We start from the raw sequence: 24,724 nt of genomic DNA, 5'->3' as shown, positions 1-24,724 counted from the left end.
TAGACTGAAAATCGATACTCCCGGCTTATAAACAACTGAAAGACTATGCGGAAAGATGCGCTAAATAAACCCGAAGTCTTTCACATTGAATGATTTATGAACTTTTAAGCAGAGCTGCATCCAAGTTTATCCAAATTCAGACATGAATCCTAGATTCAGCTATGCAATTTATTCACAGCCTTCCACTAAAGGGGAACATGCTATTTTTTTTTCTTGAATTGAATGTGAAAATAGACTAAGGTTCCAAGGGGTCAACGTCGAAATGGCTTTTTTTGACCATAAAGGGTAAATTTGGGGTTTTAAAAAATCATATAAATCATGTGATATCACATGCAAATAGGTTGTGATAGTGCACTAATATATAACAAATTGTCAGAAAAATCGAGGCACCTTAAAGGCTATGTTTGGTTTGAAGGAAAAGGTAGGGAAACCTATACAAAGTTTGTAAAAGTTTTCCTACCTTTCCCTTCCTTTCCCTACTTGTTTCCTTCAAACCAAATGCAGCATAAGGAATTTTACAAACAATAGGTGGATATATAAAAAACAATACAAGTATCTTGATAAATGGGAACCAAAATCTATTATTCCCTCTCAAAATCCAAAAAACGAGAAAGACCTTAAGGTTATGTTTGGTTTGAAGGAAAATGTAAGGAAACCTTTACAAACATTCATTGTCTTTCCCTACTTTTTTCTTCAAACCACAGTAAGAGATTTACTGTTTTTTATTTTTTTTTTAAAAAAACCCAAAGACAAATTCCATTCAACAATCAACAAGAGAATTACATCTCAAGAGAGACCATAAACCATAGGAAATCTGGTAAGATAGACCAGGTCATGGCTCTGTTAAATATATTTTGGATGTTCTAATTTTATCTAACAAAGTTAGGTTCTGGTAAGACAGACAAGTTCCATTCACATTATTCATGACCATTATAAAATGTCTAAGTTATTTCTAGTTTTTTTTTTTTTTAATTATTAGCATATGATATGCTGATCATTTTGAATTTAATTTAAGAATGCTAATCAATAGCTTTGTTGCATTCTGAATTCGATTCGAGTTCCGATATAAATTTGATGGATTCGAGTCGAAACCGAAAATGAGCGAATAAAATCTGAATCCACCTACATCGGTTCGACCCGATAGATTTTTTATTTCATTTTAATTTTTGCCTCATTCCTCTCAAGGATCTGCTTTTACACACCGCGCGCCTCACACCGATCTCACAGTACATCCACCGTGTATTGAAAACATTTTATTTGAGACGTTTCCGATGTGCGGCCAAGACATGGTGTGTGGTCGATGTGAGGCGCGCTCTATCCGAGCAGATCCGGAGTTCCAGACTCCAGTTTTCTTCCCCGCACACGTGATCCCAATCAGTGTTTCCGTGCATATGTGCTGCTTCATAAGACTTGAGTGAAATCCCTTCTTCCTTCCTTATCAGTTATCGACTTAGAATGGCCCTTTAATTTGGGGAGATATATTTTTTTGGCGGAACACTCGTTTTCCTGTTTCTTCCCAACCAAAAACTAAAACCATGGCGGGAATCGCAACCCTGGGTCTGTCTCCCAGTTATTGTCTCCGTTGGTCATCGGTTTCTTTCTCATCGAAGACGTCTGTTCTCCCAATGCGGGTTCTTCCCAGAATTCCTCTGCGCTTCAGATTCCCAAGTAAAATCCCGAAACCAGTTCCGGAGGACACGCTTCTTCTTCTTATTGTTCTTAGAAAATGGCCATGACATATACTGTATTCCATTTTCTACTGTACAGAAATCCTAGCATTCTCTAGCAACGATATTAAAGTAGGTTCAAACATTGAAGTGGATGGAGCTCCGTGGAGAGTCATTGGTACGAGCCCTCTGTTATAGTCTATTTATTAAAATGAAATTTCTTTTTTTTTTCACTCTTTTTGAGGAGTGCTTTTCAATTCAAGGTTCTGAGCATGTTTTTCATTTTGCCCAGATTGTTTCTTGGAACCAGTTATTCTTTCTTGTTTATGCACGTTTTATTGCTTAGTTGTCTCTAACAACGTTGCCTAGTTGCTTGTTTTATCTCTAATTGTCCTCACGAGAATTGAGAGTTGAGACACATGATAATGCTGATAGAGATATTTAGTCTTATCATTCAATTACTATGATAAAGGACATCGCTCTTTTTTGAAATAAGTTTCCAATTTGGATTGTGTCTGGTTGCATGTAAAATGAAGGAAAACTGACCGGTTTCTTTGGAAATGATACTCAATAAGAAAAACGAATCACATTCCTCTTAATTTGGAGGACAAGTTTGATTTGTTCAGGAAGATGAGTGTTGCAAGATATGAATCGAGATCAGACCACCGAGCTTTACCAAAAAAAGAGTTAGAAGGAATATCATTTTTCTACAATTTGTACTAACTTTTCTGAAAACATTTATACTCTACAGTAATTTTACATGCAACCAAACGCTGTAATGGAATTCATTCATTTTCCTTCATTTAAGTGCAACCAATCGGAGCATTAATTTATAATGACATGGGTTTTGCTCTTGCTCTGACTTTCAAGTTGTGTGGACTATGTGCTAAACTTTATGGCATGATTGAGGGCATGCCATATCTTTTAAGATCATAAAAGGAAGATGCTATATTGGTTATAGTGCCATGTGATGCTTTAGCGAGGTCATTATTATTGAACGAGGAAACAGCACAAACTCTGAAATTCATTTTGGATTCTCAGTGCGGCATGCAACAAGTTTGGTCCTGTTGAACTTCACGCTTGCTCTAGGACAGGGACTTTAAAATGCCAACTCAAAAGGAGCCATGGATGGATTTATTTAACTGTTCTCTATTATCAAGTAAATCTGATTAATGTTGGGACAACATTGTAGGTGAAACATCATGGATTCATCCCTTTGGGTACGAAGTCAGTATCCTATGATGTTTGATGTTGTTCTGTTAGTGAAGATGCATGACTTAATTAGGCTCCTCATACTTGGTTTAGATGTAAGGGGTTCTATTTATGGTGTTTTCTTGTAAGACTTTAAGTTGGTATTTTTCTTTATTGTTAGGAGTGGTTTGTATAGAAATAGTACTACTCCATTTGAGAAGTATAATAAGGCTTGGAAGTATCAAGGATGAAACAGAACCTACTAGCACCAGTTTTCACTGACCAGAAACAGTTATTATTTGTTTTCCAGAAGCAGTTACAACCTTATCTGTCATGCTGCTTATATGTCCTGTGCTGCTCTGGACTAATCTCTAGTTAAATTGTGTTTCCCTCATTTGATGTTCTTGTGCAGAATTTCTTCACGTGAAACCTGGGAAAGGGGCAGCATTTGTTAGGACCAAAATGCGCAATTATGTAACTGGCAACGTTGTTGAGAAAACGTTTCGAGCTGGAAGTACGGTAATAATATCATAGTTTAAACTGCAAGCTGATGTGTTCATGAAATATCATACTCTGTGAATTTGATTTAGTAGAAGTTCACCCTGCGAGTCATAAGTTTGGGATTTCTGATGATCAGCACCTGAAAGATAAATTCTGCTTTAGCATTACTTTCCTTATTTCACTTATGTATATCATAGGATTTTTCTGTTTTCCATCTGGCCTTAAGGGTTGATAGAATGTTTGAGTCCTTGTTTGGTATCGAATTCAGTCCTGGGAGATGAATGCCTATAATATTTTTGATATGCAATGAATACCTCTTTTATTAGTCATGGGCAGTGCAGGTATGGCACACAATGCCTTGACATGTTTTATACAACATAGATGTTTGACATAGAAAATCCAGGTGTTGCAACTTAAACCGTATTCATGCTGTTATACTATATCATAATTTATAGGTTTAAATAAAGTGTTAAATAAACACGAAAGACACCGAGGGTTCTGCTTCTGCAATAGCATTCTGAAGGAGAAAGTTTTTTTTTTTTTTTTAAATTTTATTTTAATTTCAGATCCTGCCTGCATAGTTGTTCTACTATTGTTGATATCAACTTCTTCATTTAATACAATCTCCAGCTGTATGAAGCGTGACTAGGGGTGAGCAAGAAAAACCGAAAATGAACCAAACTGAAAAACCAACCGAAGCCGAACTGAAAATCTGGTTAATCGAACCGGTTGGTTTGGTATTTTAAAAAAACCGAAGGTACCGGTTCAGTTTTGGTTAACCAATATAGAAAACTGACGATTAACCAAACTGACCGGTATACATATATTTCTATATATTTTATGTATATTTATGTATATTATATTATATATATACTTTATATTTTCTATATATTATAAATTAATAAATCTGCATTATATATATAAATATATATTTATAATATATAATATATTATTTATTATTTTAAATATAATATTTTTGTATTTACTTCTAGTTTTTTATTATATATTTATATATATTTTTTATAATATATTATAAATATAAAAAACTGAAAAACTGACAACCCAAACCTACGGTTAACCAGACCGGTCAACCGGTTAACTGATCGGCTTTGGTTTGGTTTAGGTTACCAGTTTTCCAGAAACCGGTAATACCAGTTCGGTTAACCAAACTGTGAGCACCCCTAAGCGTGACCAGCTCTCTCACTCTCTCCCATTCCTTTTATCTTCTCAACATACTGGTTCCTAACATCATCTTTGTCCTCTTACTTCACTGCAGCCTTAAACAATTTAAGAGTCCCCACAAACCACTTTTCAAGGTGAGGAGATATTTATGACATATCCTTACCTTAAAAGAGTTATTTCTCTTGCAGCATAATTACCAAAAGATAGTGAATGCAGACTGTTGTAATTGCATAGTGTGCACATTTGTGATTACTTCGTCCAATCTACACTATCGCTTATTTGCATTCGAGCAATTTACATATTGAACAAGACTTGGTTATGTTACATTGCCATGTCTCTACTCTAGGATTTTTAGAGTCTAGTGTGTCAGGCAAACCTCTTGACACTTTGGAACTGGACACACAGGTCACATGTCCAGGTAACTAGCACTGACCATGGGACTTCTTAGATTCTCTTATTAACCATATTTAAGTTTCTTTGTTCAGCTGTATGAGAATTCTCTGGTAATGTTTAGATATTCAGGTTTGAGGGCAAACTCATCACACTGAAACTAAGTTGACTTACCAAGTGCAATAGCCCTAGTGGAATTGTTCTTGTAGAATTTAAGTCCTCTTCTACCTTTATATTTTTATAATTTAGTGATCTTCCCATTCTCAATCTCTGCAATGCTTCTGGCAAATTAAACTATTGTAGAGTCCTTTTTATTGATCCATAATACATGGCTAAAATGGTCCCATGCTCATCTCTGAATGCCTTGCCTTTGCCCAGGGTCCAGGTTTACCTATACTGCATCTTTCAAAGTTTATGCCTACAACTACCAAAAAAACCAGGAAGCTCTTTTAGCACTGCCATATTACTAGGTTTCAAACTAGATTCTTATAGTGATTTTCTGTTTCTTCAGATAAATGAAGCAAATATAGTGAAGGAAATCAAGCAGTACACGTACAAAGATGGTTCCCAGTTTGTGTTTATGGATCTGGTAACATTCATTCCTCTTCTTATGTTATGTCTCAGTTGTGATAAATCATATTCAGATATTGTACTAAGTACTAACTGGATGCCTACGGCCTTTCTATAAGAGTAAATCATTCATGTTCTTTTTTTTGGTTAGTAGACGATCAAGACTACAATCAGCCTTGAACCCTAATAGATTTCAGATTAGGAAAAGTAGAAGAAAAGAAAGAGAAAGGAAGAAAAGAGAGGAGAAGAACTGGAGAAAACAAAGGTTGAAAGAAGGGACAGATTCAGAATGATCTGCCGCCGCCACTCTCTTAGTATTTATAGGTTAAAGCAAATAAAAAACTGAAATAACAAACTGACCACCAATTGACACTACCATGACTGAAACAAATAATTACACATACTGTCCTACGAACACAGTGGGGACCACAGCTGTGGGGCCTACATCAGTGTTCTCTACACTCCCCCTCAAGTTGGGAATAGATATTTATCATTCCCAACTTGGATAGGTCTGCCTCTAACTTCTTCCTTTGTACTGTCTTATCTGCGAGCTGCATGTTGGATGTGATATACGGGAGACACACTTCTTGTGATGAGACCCTCTCTCGCACAAAATGTCGATCAACTTCAATGTGTTTAGTTCTGTCATGCTGCACCGGATTGTGGGATATATTAATAGCCGCCTGATTATCACAATACAACATCAATGGCTTCTCATAATCAATACCCAACTCTTCAAGTAGTGATCTCAGCCATAAGATTTTAGCCACTCCGTTAGCCATTGACCTGTACTCAGCTTCAGCACTAGAGCGGGAAACAACACTTTGCTTCTTACTCCTCTAAGAGACAAGGTTACCTCCCACAAGGGCACAATATCCAGAGGTAGACCTCCTATCATCAGCACTCCCAGCCCAATCGGCATCTATATAGATCTCCACCTTCATGTGATTATTGTTCTTGAACAGTATACCTCTACCCGGGCATCTCTTCAAGTATGCTAATATTCTCTCTGCCGCAAGAAGATGAGTAGTTCTAGGGGAATGCATGTACCGGCTGACAACACTAACTGCATAACTGATATCTGGCCGAGTGAGGCAGAGATATAGGAGCTTTCCAACCAATCGTTGGAACATAACTTTGTCTTCAAGAGGCTCCCCGCCCTCTGCACTAATCTTGTGATTCTGTTCAATGGGTGTATCAGCAGGCTTAACACCCAACTTTCCAGTTTTCGCCAACAGATCTAGAACATATTTTCTCTGAGAGATAAAGATCCCTTGTTTAGATCTAGCAACCTCAATACCCAAAAAGTACCGTAGTGTACCAAGATCTTTCACCTCAAACTCTTGATGAAGGAGCTGTTTGAGGGACCCAATCTCACTACTATTATTTCTTGTCACTACAATATCATCCACATACACAGCAAGCAGGGTCAGAGAGGAGTCCACCCTCTTAATGAACAGTGTATGATCTGACTGGGCTTGTACATATCCGAATTTTCTAAGGGCTAGTCTGAATCTATCAAACCAGGCTCTAGGTGACTGCTTCAAACCATACAATGCTTTGTTCAGTCGGCAAACCTTCTTACCTGTCTCTGTATCATAGAATCCAGGAGGCAACTACATGTAGACCTCTTCCTGTAAGTCTCCATTCAGAAAAGCATTTTTAACATCCATCTGGAACAGGGACCAAGAATGACTTGCTGTAAGGGATAATAGAACTCGGATGGTAGTCAACTTGGCTACTGGGGCAAAGGTCTCCAAGTAGTCTATACCATAAGTCTGGGTGAACCCCTTTGCAACCAGTCGGGCTTTGTACCTTTCAATGGAGCCATCAGCATTATGCTTCACAGTAAATACCCATCTACATCCAACCGGTTTCTTTCCTTTGGGTAGGTCAACTAGCGCCCAAGTATTATTTTTCAACAGGCCATCCATTTCAACTTGCATTGCATCTTTCCACTCTGGAACTGATAAGGCTTCTTGCACTGTTCTTGGAATAGGGACATTGGCAATGGAAGTGAGATAGACCGGTAAGAGGGAGATAGGCAATCATAAGATAAAAACTGGGAAATGCAGTGAGCTGTAGATGTGGTGCAATGCCGTTTCCCTTTGCGGACGACAATAGGGAGGTCAAGGTCATCCGTAGGAGGTAAAGGAACAGCGGAAGGTGTCTCAGTGGGCTCTGGGACTGTAATACCTGGATCTGGAGCCGCAGAAGGAACTGGAGCTGGCCTGGACTGCCGATGACTGGGATCAACCTGCTTGCATCGCTTGTGATAGACTCTCAACTCCTGATCCCTCTGACCACCCTCACCATTACAGCCTTCATCACCAAATGGAATAGGTAAAGGAACAGCCCCACTCCCATTGCGCTCCCCCTGAGGAAAAAGACCCAAATCCCCACTCTCACTGCTCTCCCCCTGAGGAGAAACCCTAGGATAAAAGGGTGTCTCCTCAAAGAAGGTGACATCCATGGAGACAAACTTCTTCCCCGAAACAGGATAATAGCAGCAATAACCCTTTTGAGTTTGTGCATAGCCGAGGAAAATGCATTTGGAGGCCTTAGGGTCAAACTTGGAATGATGGGGCCCGAGAAGCTGAACGAAATAGGTACAACCAAAGGTTTTAAGGGGAATGATAAACAACTCCTCGTATGGGTATAGAAGGGAAAAAGGGGTTTTCATATCAAGAACCCGGGAAGGAACCCGATTAATGAGATATACTGCCGTGAGGATGGCATCACCCCAGAAGCGAATAGGTACATTGGAGGTAAACATAATGCTTCTAGCCACCTCCAAGATGTGCCTATTCTTCCTTTCGGCAACTCCGTTCTGCTGTGGTGAAGGAGGTAAGAGGTCATTGGCTTAGCAAAGTATTCCTTTGCATTATCAGATCTAAGAACTTTGATCTTGACCCCAAATTGGGTTATAATCATCTGATGGAAGTGTTGGGTCAGAGCAGGAACCTCATCTCGAGAACACATAAGGTAGACCCAAGAAAAACGGGTATGGTCATCAACAAACAACAGAAAATATCTGTACCCACCCATAGAAGGGATGTGATATGGCCCCCAAACATCAGTATGCACAATATCAAAAGAATAATTACTCCTTTTATTACTCAAAGAATAAGATGTTCTACAATGTTTGGCAAGCTCACAACTCTCACATCTCAACTTTGACAACTCAACAGACTCAAATAAAGTAGGAAACAAACTCTTCAAGGACCGGAAAGATAAATGACCTAATCGGTTATGCCAAAGCATAACCGGACTCACCAACTGAGAAACAAAGGACTTCTTATCCACTGACTCTTCCCAACGAGAACTCTCTCCGAGCAGATAGATCCCATTCGTCTCACGGCTAGTCCCAATCACCTTCCTCGTCTCCAAGTCCTGAAAAACACATCGGTCAGGGAAAAAGGTTACTGAACAGTTCATATGTTTGGTAATACTACTGACTGAAAGCAGGTTAGTATCAAGCTTAGGAACATGCAAGACGGAAGATAAAGAGATAGTATCCGATAACTTGATGTCACCCTTGCCAGAAATGGGAACAAGAGAGCCATCAGCAATGGATACTCTATCTCTATCGGAGGACAAGTGATAAGTAGTGAACAATGACGGAAAGCTAGTCATATGGTCGGATGCACCTAAATCTATTACCCAACAGTGTTTAGTATTACCTGGAGCTGAAGCATGGTAAGCTAAGGCTCGAGTACCTGAATGTGCAAAGCAGATGTGGCAAGGGCCGTTGGTGACTGAGATGGCTGAGTTGAACTCCCAACTTTCTTTTCCAACTGTATTAGGGCAGCCCGAACTGTAGCTAAGGTCTCTAGGGGTGTGCCTTTTGTGCCTGACGAGGATGTTGAATCAGTATTCACAGCCACATGAGCATTACCCTTCTTATTTCTCAGTTTTGCTAGGACCAAATGAGGATGCAGCTTCCAACAAGTATCTTTTGTGTGCTTGGGTTTCTTGCAATGTTCACATACCAGGTCCCGTTTATCTTCATTCTTCCTATCCCTTTCTGGATCACCCCCTGACTTAGGTTTAACAGCTGTCAGGGCTGGGGAAAGAGGCTGAGGTTGCATCATGACTTTCCGCTTGGTCTCTTCACTATGCATCAGGGAGTATGCTTGAGAGAGGGTCACACTATCTCTAGTCAGTATCTGTTGCCGCACAATGTCATATTTTGAATTTAGGCCAGCCAGAAATTCAAACACCCTATTTGTCTCGACTTGCTTTCCGTGAGTCTGTGCATCTCTAGGACTCTCCCACTCAAGAGTTTCTAGGTGATCAATCTCATGCCACAGGGATTTCAAGGTAGAGAAATAGACAGAAACTAGTTTATCTCCTTGTTTAAGACTATTCACTTCACACTTCAGTTCATAGGCTCTGGCAACATTAAGGGGTTGGGAATATGTTTCTTTCATAACATCCCATATCTCCTGGCTATCTTGGCCCACAAGTAATTTCGGCTGATATGTGGCTGCATAGAATTACACAGCCATGCCATAACCAAGTAGTTCTCTTGAACCCACTTGGTGTACATCGGGTCCTCCTTGGAAGGTTCTTTCACATCTCCCAAGAGGTAGCCCAGTTTTCCCCTTCCCCCAATAGTCATCATGGCTGATTGGGCCCATTCCAAGTAGTTTGACCCGTCAAATCTCACAGTTGTAATCTGAAACCTAGTTTCAGATATACTACCATAACTGCTGTTCCCAAAACTACCTTCTCCCTGATTTTTAAACTCCATCTTTGGTCAAGAATCAATAGGTACGAACTGTTAGGGTCACTACAACAGAAAACTGCACTTGGACAGTCGATCACAATCAGAAATCAGTATGGAATCAATGCAGGTCTGATCTGAAACCAATCTGTAATCACGGTATATGCATGAAACTAGTGCAGGTCTGATCTGAAACCAATCGGCAACCACAGTATATGCATGAAACCAGTATAAATCTGATCTGAAACCAAACGACAATCACAATACCAAGCAGTCCGTACAAGTTTTCACCCCCTAAAAGAGCTTGAAACCAAAAAATAGGTCTAAAATCAGCTTAGAGAGCAATCTGAGATGCTGGAACAGAATTAGGGTTTCAATCGTAGGTCTGAAATAAGTGCTCAGCCGCACTTTCCAAGCAGTCCGTACAGTTAAGGTTTTGTCGTAGGGTCAATGTGAAACCCTAAAACTGATCACCTCTGGGAGAAAACCCTAAAACAAGCACTTTCCAAGAGGATAACAAGAGTTCGGCCCAACAGAAGGGTTTGCCGCAAGGTTAATGTCAAACCCTAGAACAGAGAGAAAACCCTAAAACAGTTCGGCCGCTCCTTCTAGATAGGTCCAACCTATCTTGATTGATAGCAGTCTCTAGAAAATAAATAAGACTTACCCAGAGAATGCTGTTCGCTACCTTCCAAGGTTGCCTGAACCCTAGCCTTCTCTGATTCTTCCTGATTACCAACACTCTGCAAGCCGTGGCAAGTCTTCAACAGCTGCGAACCTCTTCTGGTAACCTCCAAGAATCAGCCAACGTATACTTCTTCATAAACTTCCAGCCCTAGATAGTTCTCATGTGGTCGGCTGGACTAGACTCACATGAGAAACCCTAGATAGATAGGCTTTGATACCTAGTAGACAATCAAGACTACAATCAGCCTTGAACCCTAATAGATTTCAGATTAGGAAAAGTAGAAGAAAAGAAAGAGAAAGGAAAAAAAGAGAGGAGAAGAACTGGAGAAAACAAAGGTTGAAAGAAGGGACAAATTCAGAATGATCTTTCGCTGCCACTCTCTTAGTATTTATAGGTTAAAGCAAATAAAAAACTGAAATAAATAACAACTGAAATAACAAACTGACCACCAACTGACACTACCATGACTGAAACAAATAATTACACATACTGTCCTACGAACACAGTGGGGACCACAGCTGTGGGGCCCACATCAGTGTTCTCTACATGGTTGATGAAGAGATCATTCTTATTTGTATTAAAGGTGCTCTCTTCATAACATTATGCATACCACTTTTCCAATAAAATTCATCTTCTGTCTAAAAAAATTAATATTTAATTATAGAACAGTAACATTAGTAAGAATTAATATAAAAGATCACTGCTGGCACCGATGTGATAGAGTCATCTGATGCAACTTGAGGGTTCTGAGACTTCAGGGGTGGCCAAGAATGATGTAAGGTTGTCTTATTAATAAAAGAACTAGACTCAGGTTGACAGGACATATGACCTTTGGTGGAGTGGAAAATGGGATTCCTGTAGTCAAACCTGAATTGCTAGGATAAGTTCCCTCCCCTCCCCCCTTTTTTGAGTTGATTTGCATTGAATGAAAGACCAAGGGTAGGACATCTATTGGAGCTATCAGATCACTTGCAATTACATTGCCACCACCTTTGCTCAGGTTATTGTGGCACTTTCTCCTCAATTCCTCATGCAGCGGGTATTGAGTTTGACACTTTGACTCAAGACAACTGAATGATTTCATATGTGAAGTCCACTATATATTTCTGTGAGAATAGTCTCCTGACTATAAAGGCTGATAAATTACCTTTTTAGACATAAAATATAATGAAATTGCAAATGTATTATGAGAAATAACAAATAAACTACTGGGTACTATTGTAGTAAAGCAATATACATTAAACATATAGATGTATAATTGGTTCGGAACAGCCAAAACCAGTCCCAACCTAGTTATAATTAAAACTGAGATGCAAAACCAGAACTGCTCCAGCTATAATCGGGACAAAAAAATAACTGGTTGGCTTGGTTTGGTTCTGTTGGGTAGACCTGACCCATTGACAGCCCTTGTGTTGACTCATCAGAAAAGGGATGGACTTGTATAAAAAAAAATTACTTGCACTAAAAATTCTGTGTTCTTCTCAAAATTCTTTTATCAATTTTGAAGTTCTTATGATTTCACAGAATACATATGAAGAAACACGTCTTAACGAGTCAGATGTCGGTGACAAGACAAAGTGGCTGAAAGAGGGAATGGACTGCAATGTGCTCTTTTGGAATGGAAAAGTAAGTAAGATTTGCATTGCTATTCATATATTTTTCTTTTTATAGGAAATGAATCTGCTAGAAGGTCATCTAATTAAGGAGTCAAAATAATTGGAATCTTCCATGCGTCAATCTGCTTCGGCCCTGCATTTTCCTCTCACCGCTTTCTATTCATGGGTAAATTTCAGCTTAAATCCCTTGACACTAGGTCAAAATAAGATGCCCTTGTTTGGGCATTTTTTAGTTTAGTTACTCAAGGAGAAGTCCAATAGGTGTAAGGATGTTTCCTCACATGGCAGAAATAAGTAGGATTGTCTGGAGCTGATTATGAAACCCTTCTCTTTTTCTTTTCCATTTTAATATATCATCTGTCAAGCATAAGAACTTGGATTTTGAGTCGGGGGGGCGGGGGGGGCGCATTTTGTGCAAAAGATGCCAAAAGTTAGGACTGTACCTAGTCTACCCCTCCCAAGACCCCAATAAATGGGTCCAAGTCCAACATTGGGTAAGGGCCTTTTGTCTGTTGAAGTTGTGCAACATATAAAAGATGTACACGAAGAACCATATTGTGCATGCTGCAGCACTCTAGATACTCTGAGGCATTAGATTCTATCAATGCCCATAAATGCCAGCAGCAATGGGCATCATATTCTAGCAGTATAAGTGATTATCGTATCCTTATATGGATATATGTGGGTTTGCACATAAAACCACAGATTATATGCACACAGCAACACAAACATACATGCTCTTAGATGAGCACATGAATATTCCATAGAAGGAATATAACCTTGTTCTTTTGATATTGTTGCAGGTCATCGATTTTGAACTTCCCATCACAGTTAAGCTGACTGTGGTTGATGCGGACCCTGGTGTTAAAGGGGATACTGCACAAGGTAATGCTGTTAGGTTTTCTTTGTAAGCTATGTAAGTATTGATGTTCTCAATTTTTTCACATAAATGGTTGGTGAGACTCTCTATCGATGTTTTCAACCTGTCGTTGATCTGGTCAATCAGACTGGTGACCTGTTCACAATACCAGTTCGGGTCAACCTCCAACTCACTATTTTACCAAAAAAAAAAAAACTGTTGCCTTGGTCAATGACCTTGACCCAGGTGGTTGAGTTGTACCTGTCTAACTTGTTCAGCAGGTTACCAGGGTCCTGATTTTTTTGAGTTTTTTATGTTGATGACATAATGGGTTGACCCGTGAGCGAGACAGTTGAACTGCTGAGCCATTGACATGGAGGGGAAGCTCAAGATCCGGGTGGGTTTTAAAACACTGCTGCTCTCTATGAGCCTACGAGGCCCCAAAAAACACACTTCACAGTCATTAATTAATATCATCTGTTTGAGATTCCATGTTTTGAACTAGTACCTAAAAGTCAAAAGTTTCCACTATATCAAAAGTTCCTAGCTGTTCAATCAAGTACTGAATTGCTTTTTATCAGAAGATCTATCAATGACGGTTGTGGACATTGAATTAAATGTGCTTTTATGGTAATGGCTAGCTGTAGTGGCGTGCACCTATAAGAGTTTTGTCCATTATGCAATTTCTACTCGAGTACTAAATGAAGCCTAACCTCGCTATTTGGGGTTGGCTACAGGAATCCTGTTTTACCATTGTGGTCTATCAAGATCCCTGACATAGACTATAAGAGTTTCGTCCTCTTATTCTTTCACTTAACTGACCCGTCTTTTTTAGCCTTCCCCTAGCACTTCTAAAACCGTCAATTTGCTTCAACTTGCATGCAATGACTCCTTACTGGTGCAGCAGATGGCCTTGTACGGACTCACTGAAACCATCTTTTTCTGCCTTTCCTCTCTCTTTGTCACCTATCAGACTGCTCCTAGATTTACACAAGTGCATCTGTTCAACTTCTACCCTTTCTGATCTTCCCAGCCAACCATCTCAATATCCATACCTCTGCTACTCATTTTTTGGGTGTATAATATGTCATTTCCCAGTACTCTGCTTGACAATTTTCATGATATAGAAGAAACAAGGTTCCGGTAATGAAAATTTCAGTATGAAGCCTTTTATTAACTAGGATACTGCATACTATTATACTTTGCACAGTTTCCTAATTACAGAACACATACATTAGGAGGGGTCTGACACTTAAATGCATAGAAACTCTCTGAACCTTAATATTTTGCGATTTGACGACCTTGAAATCAATACAATACATATCAACAATAGTACAATACAGTATGATACATTGCGATATTTTGAACCTTGAGAAGAACAGCTATACATAAGTACTTTTCAGACTTGGAAGATAAGGGGCAATGATAATCTCAATTTGAAAATTATGCTGATAAACCCATTTTATTTTGCAACTTTAGTGGAGTATTTGTGATCCCCATATATTGTTTTTTGTAATGGTGGTTGTCATGCTTTTATGAATTATGAGATATTTATAATATGTTGTATTAACCTTTGTTCTGAAATAAAATTTTGTTATCAGGCGGATCAAAGCCAGCAACCCTCGATACAGGTGCTGTTGTAAACGTTCCATTGTTTGTAAACATTGGGGAGGAAATATTGGTGGATACGAGAACTGGACAATACATGAGCCGTGCTTAGATTGTTTTGGCAGATTTTTAGACTCTTCCATTGCAAAAGAAATTTTCTTATTATGTATGTTTACCAAGGTTGATCTTGATTTTGTAATCTCTCGAGTATCAACACGAGGATCCACAAGAGCATAACAGAAATTGTATTTTATCTACATAGTACAAGATGGATTCCATGGAAATCTAAGACCTGATATCACAGGGATTAGTGGTCATCCAACTGTGGACGTGGTGTAATACGCTTAGCCATTTATGATTTACTACACCGATTGATGTACTAGCTCTCTACATTCGAGCAGCTCAACTGATAATCTTCCATAATTGGATTCCCTGAACTAATTAATTAAGGCATAAATGGCAGCATTTAGTTTTCTGCCCATAGACCCACTGCCCTCTTGATGGTTGCCTGAGGCTGAAGTGCTGTTGTACAAACAGACTAACAGAGAGCTATGAAAAAGGGCAAACTTATCATGAGGACATGGAAGTTATCAGGAATTACATTCTTAATTCATTCTCTTCCAACTCTAGGGAACGCTAAAACCTGTTGCCAAATGGTTCTGTTCTCGCAAACTGCAGAGCAAATGCTTCTCCCGTGCAATGAATAATTTCATTGGAACTAAGGGGGAATTCCAAAAATCTAATTTCAGGGTAAAGCCTCACGACTTAAACTGCAACAATGGTTTATACTTTGTCCCAGCTTTTGATGATAATCTACGAATTCTATCCACAATTTATTGATCTACCCTAAAAGTCTTCAAACTCGCAACTCGTTCGTTGTCTCAACGCAATTGCTTTTTAGTCTTCTCCTCTTTGAAGCCGCGAACGTCAATTTGCATCAATGATCAAACCAATTCTCTCTTGTTTTTATCTCCTATAATTGCACATTGAGTTTCTAATTTTATGATTTTAGCAAAAAAAAGGTTTTTGATTTTATCGACTCCTACTCTTCCCACTCTTGCGCATTAACATCTATACCTTGGTTATACCCAGTGTCCTAAGACTGGGCTCAGACCAGATGGTTGGACTGTGAAGACCGGAAAGTGGTGGCCTTTCTGGGCCCTGGTTAAATGACAGGTTTGGCAGGTTTTCACGAGTTGAACAGGCAAAGCGCCCAAATAACCGGTAAAACCGGGACCCAATTCGATAAGCATGAATGCTTTTAACTTGACTAATTCTACTTCAATCTCCATCGAGTGCTTCTATTCTTGTATTCACGTATAAATGTGTTCATTTAGGTCTATTGGTATTGTATGTAGATGTAGCATTCCAGTGAGTCAGTGACACGTCTCCTCATCACCATCTATGGTTCTGCCTCTGCGGGCAGCATTTTCCTTAGCTTTTTGTCCTTTAAAATCTGAACAGAGCTCAAAGATCTGATGGACTACGATGTTAAACACTTGCACTCAGCAGATCTTATGAGTTAGCTCAAAGAATAGAACAAGAACATGGAATGAAGCATGGGGGACCATGATTATTTCTAACCGAAGTAACAGAAGAATAAGATAAAATACCGAATATAACACAACATGGGGGAGAATCCTCGACTACATTTCTGGGACTTGATTTTGGATCTCAAACAGAAATGGGGAAATAAATAACCATTCTTGGAGACTGATAAGCAATCAATTTCTTCCCCTGCATGTATGCATAATTTATCAATTTATCATTATTTCTTTTGTTTAGTAGCTTTTTCTGTAAGCTTAAAGCTCCTTGAAGCCAAAGGTTGTAAGAAGAAATATAGAGAATAAGCCCCATGTGCAAGCTTCTTTCTATACTTTGGGGGGGGGGGAGGGGGGTTTGAGTGCTATTTTATTACAATATTAGTTAAAACAATTCAGAAAAAAAAAAGTCAAAGAAATTTACGAATAAGAAAATGTCTGAAAAATGCATCTTTTATGTCTGTAGAGATAGCATCAGTCAACTGATTCATGGTAGATTTGCCTAAATCAACGGCTTTGTCCAACATTTGAAGGTTTTCCAGCTTGATTCCAACCAAACTAATGGACTGGGTTCCAGCCAACCAACCCATCTCTTTCCAACTTCCAGGTTTTAATCATAAATAGATTTTTTTTTAATTGGAAATGTTAAGTTATCCCATGGCATTTCGCAAGAAATGAGGAGAAATAGTTCTAAACCTTAGTTTAATACTACTGTAATGCCTGACATAGCTTAACATCATGCCGATCAATTTATTCTTTTCATATTATTACTCGATTAATACAGCAAACATCATGAAGAAGGAGAACGATAAAGACCCTCTTATCCCCTCAGCTATCCAAACAAATTTCTCAACTTCTCAATTGACTTGGTAGCAATCAACGAAGCCACTTCGAAATTAATTTGCCACATAAACTTACCATAGCATTAATTTGCCACTTCCAAATCATATGAATGTTCATAATACACCAGAAACCCTGATTTCTTTAGCTTATCATGCTCAGCAAAGAGTTTGTTTCTATCTCTAAAAAAAACTAGTATTCTTTCCATTCTTCTTCTGAGAAGAAATTCTAACTTATCAGTATCAGATTTTACAGTCAAAATTGTCTAAGTTTTCAAGTCTCTTCCAATATAATTAAAAATGCAACAGTGTACAACTATCTCAAGCCTTGCTCAGTGACATGTACAATTGCTTCAGTTATCAAAGATCCCATACCATGTCTCTCAGAGTCTATGCTAGCATTCTGGCCCTACTTTAGCGAGAACTTCTCCAGAAACCTGTCTATCAGATATTAAACATTGTTTTGGCTTCTGATGGGGAGTGACACCTCGCTTCAATGCAGCCCCATATATCTTGCAAGCATCCAACAACCTTCCTTGTTTATTGAGGTTATCGATTAATAAGTTGCAAGAAATTCTGCTAGGGGTTGTTCTTCCTCTAAACATATGGACCAACAGAAGCAATGCTTCATCAATCCTCCCTGCACGACAAAGTGCTTGGATAACAGTGTTGAAGGTAATCATCCTTGGATGATATCCTAGGCTTAACATCTCATGTAGATTGGCTAAAGCTTTTTCTATCTCCCCTCTAATGGAAAGAGCGTGTATCATCATGCCATATGTGTATGAGTGAGGAGTATAACTGAATTTTTTAATTCTCTCAAACACCTCCAGGGCATCTATCAACAGCTCTTCATCAGTCCATGACTTCCTGCAAATTCCTCTAAGTAGGCTGTTCATCATCCTCTCATTAACATTAAAACCAATATCTAACATCTCCTTGTATATCTGTAAAGCGGCTGGAATTTCCTTCCATTTCAACAGTCCATGTAACAAGGTGCTGTAACTGATATAGTCGGGCTGGCAATCATTCTCCTTCATTTTCTTCAAGAGAGGGATTCCCTCCAAAGGTCTCCCCTCCTTACAATACCCATTAAATAGAGTGTTGAAAGTTACCACCGTTGGACTTAATCCTATCTCCAATGCTTCTTTGAGCAACACCATCGCCTCATCTGAGCGACCAACCTTACAGAAACCATCCATAACCGCGGTGTAGGTATAAATATCTGGTTTCTTAGAAGATTTCTTGATCTTCTTAAACAAATCAAAGGCTTCCTCTACCCTACCCACATAACAGAGGCCATTGATCAGGCAATTATACGTTCGTACTGTAGGTTCACAACCAATTCGGCCCATGTCCTCAAAAACCTCAAAGGCTCTCTGTAGCCTTCCCCTTCTGGAGTATGAATTGATCAGCAAAGTGAAGGTCATAACATCCGGATGAAATCCATTTTCAATCATGTGATTCAACATCTGTTTTGCTTCATCCGGGTTATTTTTGTTGCAGTAGCACCAAATCATAATCGAAAATGTTCGAGAATCGGGTGCTAAGCCATAAGAAGGCAATCTACAGAACAGCTTGACGGCAAATTCAGGCTCACCTGCTTTGACCATAGCCATAAGCAGATTGTTGAATTCGAAAAGCGTTGGTACTTGACCATCTTTCTCGAAAAAATCGAGAATTTCAATCCGCCCATCCACAGGCAATATTCTAATTCTTTCAACGAAGTCGAGTACTTGTAAATTGGCGTTTCTTCTAACAGAATCTCGAAGTGCTCTTTTCTTGATGGGTACTCCATTATTTTTCTTCGAAAAATCAATAAGTTCATCCTCTTTCTTGGTAGGTGTTCTTCCACTTTCCTTTACCAAATCAACATTTCTTACCTCTAGTGTCGCAGGCAATCCTTCACTTGCGTCAAATAAAATTTGGTTTCCTTGTGTTTTTTCCTTGGTGGGTAGTCTACCAGTTTCCTTACCAAAGCCCGAAAGTGCTATTATGGGTAACTTCTTAGCAAGATTGGAAAACCCTAATGAAGTAATTTTTGCAGATTTTATATCAGAGGAAGTAAGTTTTGCGAGGAGAATCGGCTTACCTTGTTGAGTTTTGGAGGAGTTGAGAGTGCTAAAAAAGTTGGTCTCGGGAGGACGTTGAAGCTGCCAGGATCGAAGGGGGGATTGGGGAAGAGAGGAAAATGGAGGAGATGAAGACACAACTGAAGAAGGCATCAATGAAAGAAGAAAAGGAGTTCTTAAGTTCTTACATTCCATCGTCCATCCAATGAAGGATAGATGGATAGAGTCGGAGTAATGTTGTTGGATTGTTTCTCCTCCTCGTATGCAAAGGTCAGGTTAAGCTTAAGGTATAGGCGTTTTCGCCTTCTGGAGCATAGACGTCACGACTCAAGACCCAATTAAAACCTGCTCGGATCTAATTCTCGACAAAACCCGTGACCCGACGGGTCTACTCGAATATTAGAACGGGGCCATGCCTGATCATGTCAAGGCCCCCCATTCCCCATACAACAGTCTACTCTCTCTCTCTCTCTTTCTGCACTTGAATTTGTCTAGGTGACCTGCATTACCTATATTTACCCGCCTACCACTCCACTAGATCAGAAAGAGAGAGAGAGAGAGAGAGAGGTAATCCATCACCAGTTCCCCACCGAATCAGTAACGAGGCAAGGCATGTGGTGAGAACGGATGAGGAGTGAAGACCCGACCCAGGCCACCATTAATTCCATCATCCATGTATTCCACGCTGGGCTAGGGATAGGGGAGATCACCATTCAGATTGAATATCATAAATCAATCAAATTTAACACACACCATCACTGAAATGTTTATTAAGACAGCTGGCAAAGAAAACAAAAGGACATAATTTACCTGCAAAATACAAAAGATAGTTGTAAAAAATTTAGAATGAAAAAACATGGTTAAGCTTAAAGCACACACCACCTCATCAGTCATCAACCTCAACCTCAACCTCAAAGGCTAGTTCAAAGCTCAGAACATCTGCCGATTAACTAAACTCGGAGGGATCTGCTGAATGCCTTGCAAAAAAGAGGATTATTATTATTGTTGTTGTTTGGATGTGGCGACTCATCCTTTCTTCCTCCCATCTTTCTACCAAAAATTGACTTCAACAGCTTCTTCAGGACCTTGGGCAAGCTGGAACGTCGCCCTTGTCGCACTTGGGAAACCAAAGGTGGAGCTTCAGACGGAGGCCCCAGACCCAGGGATCGACCCACACTTGGCTCCGATAAACTCCTACCCAGAATTGCCTGGTTGAGCTGGATCTCGATACACAGCCGTTCATACTGGTCGAACAATGATCTGTGTTCATCCCCAACTCTCTCAACTCCTCCCTTTCCTTTCATGGCTATTGTCTACGGAAATCTCATCAACATCAATCCCTTCTCACTTCTCACCTACATATAGAAAAAAAAGAAAAGCTTATACTTTTTCTGTGCTTTTTAGTATCGACTCATGTTTAAGTAAGGCATATATATATATATATATACCATGCATGAACATGCATGTGCATGCATCTATGACCATGGCAATCATATTATTTACAAAGATATTCAAGCATTTTATCTTGTCCTTTCTTACTTGAGGAGAAAGAAGATAAAATTAAAGGATTTAAGGCAAAGCTTTTTCAATACTACATCTCTCTCTCTCTCTGATCTCTTCCAGGCCAGCCATATGGAAGCCATTCGATTCAAGTAGTCCAACTTGTCGACTGATGATTAAAAAGAAAAGGTCCAAGTTGTCGACTTAAGTCATCGATCGCTTTATTCTTCCTTGCCTTGGAGAAATTCCTTTTATTTCATTCTAGCTTGTAAGTTCTAACTACGTACTCTTTCAATGCCATCTTTGAATCTTTTTCTTTTTACGAGCCTTACTCTACACAAAAGTAGTTAATGAAAGGGCAATTACCAAGTGTCTAGTTCACTCCCATAGTATTACCCTCGTACTCGTAGATATGCATCAATGAATGGAATTGGGATCTGCTCGACCTCACAGCCACATCCCACCCTATAATGAAAACATCTCCCCATGAATAATAAATTAAATGACGGGAGGTGTTCCCCATGTCCATTGTGAAGTGCAGATTCGGATTCCAATAAATGGTTGATTGATTTAACAAAATCCCTATTGTAAAATCATCTCTCTATTTACTCAAGTGTTGCCTCGTTGGTGCCAATTGGACTGGATTTTTGGTCCAATGTGAGTCCATTATAAATGGATCATGTCCAATTCAATCCAGTGAATATTTTACACCATTTTAGATAGGTCCAATTTAATATTTGAACCATTCAGTCTATTCAAATTTGTTCTAATTTAGATTAGTTCTAACCCAAATTTGGTTCATTGACACCTATATTCTTATCTTCTATCAATGGACCAGATATTGGCTCAATCCAATCCAATCTAATATAGTTTTTTTCTAATAGATGGACCAGGTCCAATCCAATCCAATAAACACTTTGGACCATTAAGTCTAGACTGGTCCAATTCAATATGCCTTATTGGTCCGTCCAAGGTTCAAAGTATCGACACGTATCAGCCCGTATCGGCCAGTACGTATCGTTCCGGGACTCCTCTGGTACGCCCCTATAGTGGGTGTATCGGGGGTCTGACCGATTCAAGGGATGGAGAAGACCTAAACCGCCCCCCTAAACCTGTTCCCAAAAAAATAAAAAATAAAAAGTAAAAAAAAGGGTATCAATTTGCTCGATACGCCCATCAGGCATATCGATATTTTGAACCTTGGGTCCGTCCAAATCCATTAACACCCTTAATTACAGCTACATGATAGGGTGGCTACCTCATTTGCTTTTGGTTGATTGGTTAACTAGTTGGTCTAGATCAATGCTTTAAAAAACAGTAAAACACAACCTGAAAATGGAATCATTTTCCCCTTGACTTTACCCCTACTGGTGCATACTGCATAGATAATTTGGATGTAAATACAGCTAAAGATGGACCCATCAGCTGATCAACATCGAGCAAGAATTAAGTCGGATTGATGGGCATTAGGATTTCACAAGAAGGGAGAAAGGGACTAGCCGAATGGAGCGGGGGTCAGACTAAGTATGTGTTTGGTTCCGTTTATGTTTATTGAATAAACGTTTGTACTTTATTTGCTGGTAAAACTGAGAAATACAATAACCGCAACTGTTTATGACAACTAGGCGCCATTAGGTGCCACTAGGCACCACTTCAGCGTAACAGTGAATAAACGTCTAGCCGTTTGTAGAAGTTTTAAAAAATAACTTCTACAAACGGCTAGCATGCACATAAACCAAAGTTCACTTCTTACATTTTTTATGTATGCAGAAGAGCAAGAGAGAGAAATGCTGAGATGACGCCTATGTGGCACCATCAATAAACGTTTACTGAATAAACATAAATGGAACCAAACACCCTCTAAACTTAAAGAATTGCCATCCTTGATCCTATTTCCGTTTATGATTTTATCTGATCGGGTAACCTTTTCTGTGTTGAAGAGGTGGAGATAGAGTGTTGCACTTGCACGTTTGATCTTAATTTGCTTGTATATTAATGTTTATGATTTGGAAGTATTGTAAGCATCATTCATCAATGGAACTAGCTACCAAATGATCATGTGTACAATACTACAATGTACTACAACTGCTCTTTCTAGATTATAGGAATTTTAAGATAAGATTGTTACCTTGTGACATCCCACTTTTGAGTTTGGATATTTTGTTTGAAATATGGCTGGGGCTCATATCTCTAAGTTTTCCTCGTCCTTGGTGTTGGGCAGGTTTAAGGCAAGGCACTTGTTGCTGTTCAGAATGGTTTAAGGGTAATATTGTAATTTTACTTTGAAGCCGAGGGTTAGTTGAGGAGTCCAAGGTCTGTTGTGGCTGAGGACTGGTAGGTCGGACTTTTGGAGAAAGAGAGAGAGAGAGAGAGAGAGAGAGAGAATGTTAGAGGCCCTAGGTGCTAACTCGAGGCGAGGACTCCGACGGTCAAGTTAGTACGGGTGCAACACCAGGTGGGCGAGGCTTGAGGCAAAAGTACTCAAACAATGCCACAACGGAAATTGGAGAGTTCTTAGCAGTCTTGAGTCTAGATTCGAGATGATTACCTTGAAAGGGTTGCCCCCTATTTATACTTGAAGCCGCCTGGAGGTAGGTGAGCTCAGACGACTAGGATGGGTTTGGCCCTGAGGAGTGTGGTCACCCGCCACGTGTGCACATGATATTGGTTCGGGCCATGTGTGCCTACATCATTCCCCCCCCCCTCTCGAGGTCATGGAGGAGGTCTAAGCTAAGGACCTCGATTTCAGCCGAAGAGAGTGCGTTGTCCTTTGGGAGGCACTTATGCGCCTATCTAACGAGGGCCTCGGCCTCGGCTGATGGGGGTGCACTCAGCATCGCTTGCGGTGGTGTGGACTTGGTCTTCGTTACCGGCTTTCGAGGGAGGCCGTGGAGGCTTCTGCTGTCCAAAGGCCTCGACGTCCATGAGTTCGAATCCGTGCCATATACGGGAGTAAGTAAGAGGCACTTGCCCCTGTCCTGCGTTTGACTGGTGCCTAGGCAAGTTTGTGTGAGGCACCAGCCTCAGCTAGGGTCATCGAGGGTAGCACTTGGTGATGAGAGGTTGTGACTTAGCCGCATGCAAAACGAGCCTTGTTGCTGATGAGCCATAACCCGTGTGGAGGACAGATCTCGATGGTGGGCGCAAACTGTGCATACCACGGGTTCTCTCGTTGGTAGGTTAGAGTCGTGCCCGAGATGGGCTCTGGGTCAGAGTCATGCACGGGACGGGTCGTAGCACTGTGTCCTTAGGCGAGACAGGCACTAGGTTGGCCGGGTTGCACGTCCTCCGATTCAGTGTTGTTGGGCGAACCAGTCGGCATGGCGAGCAGACCAATCGCCTCGCTCGACGTCGTTTCGTCTTCTCGAGGTGAGCGGCACATGTTGGTTGCCTAATTGGGTCGTGGAGGCGGTCATTTCGCAGTTGTTGGGTTGGAGGTGATCTGGGTCATCCGTTTTCCTCTAAATAGGGGCCTTAGTTGCGTTCGCTTTCATCATTTGCCTTCAAAGACCTCGGTTTCCCTTCATGTTTCCTTAGAGCTCTCCAGAATTCGTCTCCTTAAGTAAAGGACCCATCTGCATCTATGTCTTACTCAGACTCTGGCTTAGAGTGCTATGAACTCTCAGACGTCTCGGGAGCAAGCTCCTTCCAAACCCCATCTGCTGCCAATAGCGGTGAAGACAACCCTTGTGAGTCTGAGGTCCTAGCTTCGAGGCCTGAGGTCGAGGTATTAAGGGAGAGGACTGCCCCTATAGGTGCTGAAAGCAGCCA

The 24,724-nt window shown here is 40.2% G+C and overlaps 2 protein-coding genes across 3 annotated transcripts; one reads left to right on the top strand and one right to left on the bottom strand.

Annotated features, from left to right (window-relative positions):
* Positions 1 to 1,410: 1,410 nt before the first annotated feature.
* Positions 1,411 to 15,263, top strand: LOC104594485 (elongation factor P (EF-P) family protein). 2 transcript variants are annotated; one of them, XM_010254774.3, is made up of 7 exons: positions 1,414 to 1,668; positions 1,768 to 1,845; positions 3,271 to 3,377; positions 5,443 to 5,520; positions 12,443 to 12,544; positions 13,338 to 13,419; positions 14,995 to 15,263. In XM_010254774.3, exons 1-7 carry the CDS (start codon positions 1,536 to 1,538, stop codon positions 15,111 to 15,113), a joined length of 699 nt encoding a protein of 232 aa, XP_010253076.1. In that variant the 5' UTR covers positions 1,414 to 1,535; the 3' UTR covers positions 15,114 to 15,263. The 2 variants fall into 2 exon arrangements, with proteins under 2 accessions (XP_010253077.1, XP_010253076.1); XM_010254775.3 differs by lacking the exon at positions 5,443 to 5,520 and having other exon boundaries at positions 1,411 to 1,668.
* A 2,234-nt stretch (positions 15,264 to 17,497) lies between these two features.
* Positions 17,498 to 19,777, bottom strand: LOC104594484 (uncharacterized). The gene has a single exon (XM_010254773.3). It carries the CDS (start codon positions 19,646 to 19,648, stop codon positions 17,777 to 17,779), a length of 1,872 nt encoding a protein of 623 aa, XP_010253075.3. The 5' UTR covers positions 19,649 to 19,777; the 3' UTR covers positions 17,498 to 17,776.
* Between the last annotated feature and the right edge of the window lie 4,947 nt (positions 19,778 to 24,724).

Source organism: Nelumbo nucifera, chromosome 2, assembly GCF_055504915.1.
Source record: "Nelumbo nucifera cultivar China Antique chromosome 2, China Antique-T2T, whole genome shotgun sequence".
In the NCBI taxonomy this organism is placed as follows: domain Eukaryota; kingdom Viridiplantae; phylum Streptophyta; class Magnoliopsida; order Proteales; family Nelumbonaceae; genus Nelumbo; species Nelumbo nucifera.
The sequence above is the reverse complement of the archived record's forward strand: the minus strand, read 5'-3'. Positions and strand labels throughout refer to the sequence as shown.